Source organism: Silene latifolia, chromosome 6, assembly GCF_048544455.1.
Source record: "Silene latifolia isolate original U9 population chromosome 6, ASM4854445v1, whole genome shotgun sequence".
Classification (NCBI taxonomy): Eukaryota; Viridiplantae; Streptophyta; class Magnoliopsida; order Caryophyllales; family Caryophyllaceae; genus Silene; species Silene latifolia.
Genome location: NC_133531.1, coordinates 21425344 through 21432407, shown reverse-complemented (window position 1 = coordinate 21432407; position 7064 = coordinate 21425344). Strand labels below are relative to the sequence as shown.

The window sequence follows — 7064 nt, the reverse complement described above, 5'->3', positions numbered from 1 at the left end:
AGTCGAGTCGCCATGAGATAGTTGACATAGTGTTCTTTAGAGAGTCGTATTAGTATGACTTGTATTCTTTATTATTCATTCATGGTTATGTAATTCATTAAATACTTTATTTATAATTAAATGTTTCTTAATTTCAACTCCGATTCACCGCCTCAGGAAACGGAAATGGTAATATCCTCCCATTACCTTGGCCGGGTAAGAAGGGGGTGTTACACTATCACAACAATATACTACAACAAAAATAATACTAATTAACTCTTTATTTAACCCACTTAATTAATTAAAACCCTAATTAAATCCTATAAGACAACATACTAATTAAACTAGAGTTTACTAATTAAGAATAGGAGAAAAGAGTAAGAATGTACTTACAAATGCAAACAATGAACAAGAACAAGAATTTGGAATGAAATCTTCACAAGTATGTCGAAAATCTTGAGGATATGATTTGGAAGTGTTTTGTGGGATTTTGAGAGATGTTTATTTATTGAAACTGAGGTGTTTTGGTTGTGTGTAAATTGTCACCTATTTCCGGGGTGGCCTGTGTCGATCCATATGATATTTCCGATCATATGTGGAGCAGGTTGAATAAAGGTTGATTTGGTATCACGCGGGAGGCGGGATGAGCTTCAGACGCGGAGTCAAGTCGCTATGAGATAGTTGACATAGTGTTCTTTAGAGAGTCGTATTAGTATGACTTGTATTCTTTATTATTCATTCATGGTTATGTAATTCATTAAATACTTTATTTATAATTAAATAATGTTTCTTAATTTCAACTCCGATTCACCGCCTCAGGAAACGGAGATGGTAATATCCTCCCATTACCTTGGCCGGGTAAGAAGGGGGTGTTACACTATCACAACAACATACTACAACAAAAATAATACTAATTAACTCTTTAATTAATCCACTTAATTAATTAAAACCCTAACTAAATCCTATAAGACAACATACTAATTAAACTAGGGTTTACTAATTAAGAATAGGAGAAAAGAGTAAGAATGTACTTACAATTGCAAACAATGAACAAGAACAAGAATTTGGAATGAAATCTTCACAAGCCTACCACTCTTCACGTGTAAAACTGGACAGCGACAGGGCACTCAGCCGAGTGACTTAAAAGAGGACCAGGTGTAAAAGACCAACAGTCACTCGGTCCCTCCCTCGGTCGAGTGAGATTTCACTCGGTCAAGTACTCGGTGTACTCGGCCGAGTGCAACCTTAGAAATTATGGGATATTACAATCTCTTTAGTACCGAACAATCTCAAATTCCCGTCAAAGCCCCCGATAGCCTTGTAGTACGCTCGGAACTCGTTTGGTGCCTCTCCAGTGGGCGTTGGTTGACTAATATAATAATATTACCATTCTTTCTAAGAAAATTAAAATTAAATCAATTAAAAAAACTTATGTCTTTTTGTGCAGCTCGGGGATCAACCCACTCACCCTTTTTGGGTTTCTTGGTCTTCTCAAACAACTTGTACGGTGTGGGCGTATCACCCTGAAAATAGCATAAGAACATAAGTTAATTATATTCGGCGATCATTAATATTAGGGTTATTTCATGAGAATAATCCAATCTAAGCCTCATCTTCTCATATTAATCCATTCTAGTGTTTAATTGAGAAAAATCCCATCTTTGACGACATTTAACTTGCATTGATCTCTTGGAAAGGATACCTGTAAAACCGGTTACCTTTCCTCTTGAACTCTTTCTTTTTTAATGAGAAACAAAAACATCACTCAACATCTTCATCTCCTTAATCAATCTATGTTTAAACAATGTGTAGGTGTATTAATTGTAGTTTTAAGTGAAAACAATTAAGATGAATGTCAATTTGGTCTTATTTACACCATTATTAAGCTAAAACGTTATCGGGTCATCCATCGGATTGAGTCATTATCGGATCGGTTCAGGTGGGAATCGGGTTGGAAAAAAAAATAAGGCTGCTACCGATTATCGGTTTAGCATATAGTCGAATCGGGTCGATTTTGGTTTACTCAATTTTCGAATTCTATTGGCTCGGGTTTTGGGCGTGTCGGGTTACGGTTATCCAATAGTTCATTTGCCCAAGTCCAAGATTGGTACAGATATTTACGGGTGCTAGAGTTTCAAACATTTTATGAGAAGCATTCAGTCATTGCACTAAACGGACTGGACCATAGTCTAGGTGAATTGACGTGCTTTAATAATGTAATGGACTGGACCATACCCTTAACAGTTATTATTTGTTACCTTCCCTACACCATCATCTACTCTCACTCAAGACTCCAAATTACCACCATTACTAATAGGCGGCAATTGGGTCAGGCGGGTTGGATTTGGGTCGGGTCAAATCAGATCGGGTCATCTCGGGTTCGAGTAAGATCGGGTCAACCTATCCTTTCGGGTCGAGTTGTGTTTGGGTCGAGTCGTTATCAGGTCGGGTTGGTTGGGTTTGGGTTGGCTCATTATCGAGTCCGGTTACTTTATCGCATTACCTCAATTTTTTACCATTAAATTTTGTTTTTAACCATTATTTTGTTTAGTTACTTCGCTAATAGGTCAAACATATCAATCTAAACACTAAATCACTTTCATTTTGATCAATACTAAGCTTAATAATTATCGGCCATCAATTTAATCGAGTCAATATCGGATCGGGTCAAAATCGGTTTGGGTCTGGGTCGAGTTCGGGTCACTAATTATCGGGTCGTGTCGAGTTACGAGTCGATTTTTGGTCAAAAAATTCTCGAGTTCTATCGGATCGGGTTTTGCTCGAGTTCGGGCCGGGTGATCGGGTCAGACTTGCCAGCTCTACTAATCTTGCTTGCTTCACATGGATTCGGAAAGACAAGGCCCTCCGAGGGGACTTGTTTGTACCCTTGACACCATTGTGTCTCCCTCATCCAGCGTGCCAAAACTTCTCGCAAAGTTTTGGCCAATTCGTATTGGGAAAAAGGATTACCATCTGATATATTACCTCAGATCTTTTAATTATTGAACATACATACATCATTTTTTCTGATCATACTTGAATTTGTAAGTATAGTTATTGAGCAATAGTGTATGTTTTTAGTTTAATACTTAAATAAATGTGCTCAAAAACTTTATATTAAAATTCATACTATTTAAAATAAGAACATTTTTTTAATATAAAACTCAGGAAAGACAATCAGTTATACTACATTTGATGTATTCTATGGACTACCAAATATATACTACATCTGATGTATAGTCTATAAACTCTTCTTCCTAATACGAACATCAATCTCTCGCGTGGTCATATTTTACAAGTAAAAGACCCTCTCAATTCTATTACCAAATCTACTAAAAGTCTCAAACCATAAGTGATTATATGCAAGTCATTAGGGCTACTATTGATGAACTCTCCCACAGGCCACATTGAAAAACCTATGGATGACGAAGATATCATTGCAAAAGTCATCAGGCCTGGATCATATGGCGGCGGGTTTTAGCTGGTTATTACGAATCAGATCAAACAGTTTGAATCATGCATCTCATTTATCAATTGGTTCATTATTATTTTCTCTCATCTATTTTGGATTATGGTGTATTTTTGTTTCTAGACTCTAGAGTATTAGGAGTAGTTACTAAATTGGCCCAAGATTATTAATTTCATTGTTGTTGATATGTCGAACATTTGAATCGTAAAACGACATGTCTTTTAAGACTAAAATCATCGAATATATTTAGCTTATCATAAACTTCATGGGATGCATGATGTGACAATTTTTGATATATAGACGTGTGAAGACGTGTCTTCAGTGTTGTAACAACTTGGTAGTTATCACGAAGGACTATTATTATTCTTCAAGTCTCCTTTAAGACGTTACTATTCGTCTTAAGTTTAAGCGGGTCAAGTATATACCACTTGTCCACTACTTGTGTATATATGAAATTATGAATACATAGGGAAAAATAATATATTTGTCTTATATACACTAGTAGTATGATACTTGATCCATATTAAATTTAAGACAGATAGTGCCGTCTTAAATGAAAATTTACGATTATTGGCCGTCTGCGGTCTAATTGGCATGAAGTATAAAATGTCCCATGACATTTATACAGCATACATCTTCTAACTTTAAAAACTAATAAACACATTCACTAAAAAATTATGGCTCTAATCATGGAACAAACAATTACTCCTCTTGCCCTCAAGGTAACACGAGCAATGTCGGACATTGTATGTCCGGCTGAGCCTACACCCCGAGAGCAAAAAATGCTCTCGGACCTAGACGACCAAGGGGGGTTTCGCCTGCATATGGCAGGCATAATGTTTTTCAAGGCACATCCAACAATGGAGGGGAAAGACCCGGTGAAGGTAATCAAAGGTGCTCTAGCAAAGGCCCTTGTGTTCTACTACCCATTTGCTGGCCGGCTCGTGGAAGGCACAAACCGGAAACTTATTGTTGATTGCACGGGTGAGGGCGTGCCTTTCATTGAGGCTGAGGCTAATGCAAGTCTAGATGATTTCGGCCCTGATAATCCATTTCCTCTAGAGGACTTGTTGTATGATATTCCTGGTAACCATGAAATGATTGGAGCTCCTTTGCTCATACTCCAGGTATGTAGTATTTTTTGGATGGTATTCGAGAGGAGTAGAATACACTTTGACTATATTTTTAAAATTTTCAATTATACACGACTTTTCAAAATAATAAAAAACTGTACAGTATAATTTTTTGAAAGACATTTTCATAACAAATCTAAATATTTTAGTTTCATCTTTAGAGTTTTGTAATTTTTTTTTTTTTTTTTTTTTTTTATAATGACCGTTAAAGTTTACGAAACTTAATCACCAAAAAGTGAATCAGAGATTACTATTTGTCGCTTTAACCATTATCCTCGGATGAGGGAAAATGATTCTCTTGGGGTGAGCAAAACTTAACACCGTATTGGATATACGGTTTTTATAATAAAAAAGTTGACGATATGGAATCAACCTGGTTTAACCGTATACTTGATTTTCGTCTCCCCGGTTTTTTTCGTATATACGATTTTCGTATACTCTGATGCGGATTTTAGATGTGAACGGTTCAATTTCATTCTTGCATTCGCGATAAAACAGGTAAAACAATAAGGATGCCAAACAATAATAACATGTTTACGTTTACTCCTTACTAACTAATAATTTTTTTTTAGAAAAATCTAATAAATTAAATCCAAATTTAGAAAAAATTGATTTTACTAATGTTAAAAAAATTTAGAAACGGAGTAGTATTAAATCAAAGTCGCAACAATGAATCACAATCATTTTGTTAAGATTTTGAAGATCGGGACGACCCTGAATCTATACCATATGTAATGAAGGCGATTAAGATTCAACACTGCACATTATTATAAACTTCAATTCAAGAATATGTTACTTATTTAAACAATCAAAATTTTCAATTATAATTATACAAATTCATCGAGCTAAAACAAAGTGGGCAAATTAATGTGATTATGTTAAAATTATTTTGTTCCCATGAGATTTTGTTTTTGTTTTGTAATTTCTTTTCAAACATCGTAGCAGAAACCGCATACTCGATTTTGTGTTTAATAACCGTATTGTATATACGAAAAATCATATCGTATGTACGAAAATTCGTGTAATTAAAATTGTATACCATATTGTATCCGTATATTAAAACCGTATTGTATATTTTTTCCGCCCTAATTATGTCCATGTAATAGGTAACTCGACTTAAATGTGGCGGATTCATAGTATCTCTACGAGTCAACCATGCGATATCTGATGGTTTGGGTACCACGCAGTTTATGAATGCGGTGGGAGAGATGGGAAGGGGATTCACGACGCCATCCATCCTTCCAGTATGGGAAAGGGAGCGTCTAATTGCGAGAGATCCCCCTCGCATCACCTTCGACCATCCCGAGTACGACCAGCCGGACACTACCAACCACCACCAAGCCAATAGTCACACTGGCCTGGTCCAACAATGCTTATTGTTTGGCGCAACTCATCTTGCGGCTCTAAGATCCCATGTCCCTCCACACATTAACCAATATTCCACTTTTGACCTTCTAAGTGGCTCTCTATGGCGGTGTCGTACCAAAGCTCTTGGACTCAAACCCGAGGATGAAGTTCGCTTGCTCTTCGCTGTGAATGCGAGGAATAAGTTTGAACCGCCCCTAGGAAAGGGATACTATGGGAACACTTGTGCACTTCCGGTAGTGTGCGCGAAAGTGAAAGATATATGTGAGAACGATATTGGGTATGTTTTGGAGCTTATAAGGAAGACAAAGGGGAAAATTAACGAGGAGTATATGAGGTCAAGTATGGACCTTTTGGTGACAAAGGATAGGCCAGATTATTATAAGAATCAGACGTATGCCGTGTCTGATTTGAGGCATCTAGGGTTTACTGATGTCGATTTTGGGTGGGGCAAACCCGTTTACGCTGGTCCCGCTAGTAATGAAGCTATACCCGATGCTAGCTTCTTCATCTCATACAAGAACAAGGAAGGGGAGAGTATGACAATGGTGACTATTTCACTGCCTTCTGAGGCAATGGAAGTTTTTCTTAAGGAATTGCAAGAGATGCTTCAAGTTCAATCAATCCCAATTAGTCTCTCTTAAGACCGATATATAAGTCAAAGTCAAATAGCATACTACTTGTATAGATAAGACAAGTTTTTGCTAATATCTAAGCATTTTTGTTTGTCTTATCTATGGAAGTGATATATTTGACCCGTCTTAAAATTTAGACGGATACTCCTGTCTTAAACAAGAATTTGTGAATTCTGAAAGGGTATTCCCCAAGTGAGGTTTGGGTTTTTTTTTGTTATGAAGTATGTTGTATCTACTAAGCATGTTTCCCATCTTTTCTCGAGAAATAATAAGTGGGCTATTGAAAAATTGTGTGTTTGTGTATGTCCGATAGATTTACCTGTTTTTTATTTTTGAAAATTAGAAACAGATTTTCGTAGAAAAACGATTGCTTATTTACAACATTGATTTCGGAATCTGTATAGGTTGTGGTAATTGATATTTTTAGAAAAGGACTTAGATGACATGTTGGTAACGGAAAAAGTATAAAACTTTGGATGGATA

At 36.4% G+C, this 7064-nt stretch overlaps 1 protein-coding gene across 1 annotated transcript; it reads left to right on the top strand.

Moving 5' to 3' along the window:
• The first annotated feature begins 4125 nt into the window (after positions 1–4125).
• On the top strand, positions 4126–6755 carry LOC141658645 (benzyl alcohol O-benzoyltransferase-like). The gene is made up of 2 exons (XM_074465546.1): positions 4126–4575; positions 5688–6755. Exons 1-2 carry the CDS (start codon positions 4126–4128, stop codon positions 6588–6590), a joined length of 1353 nt encoding a protein of 450 aa, XP_074321647.1. The 3' UTR covers positions 6591–6755.
• Positions 6756–7064: the final 309 nt, after the last annotated feature.

Coding starts and splice junctions, on each gene's coding strand:
- LOC141658645 (XM_074465546.1), top strand. CDS start 4,126: ATGGCTCTAATCATGGAACAAACAATTACTCCTCTTGCCCTCAAGGTA. Junction 4,576..5,687: donor CTCCTTTGCTCATACTCCAG/GTATGTAGTATT, acceptor TCCATGTAATAG/GTAACTCGACTTAAATGTGG.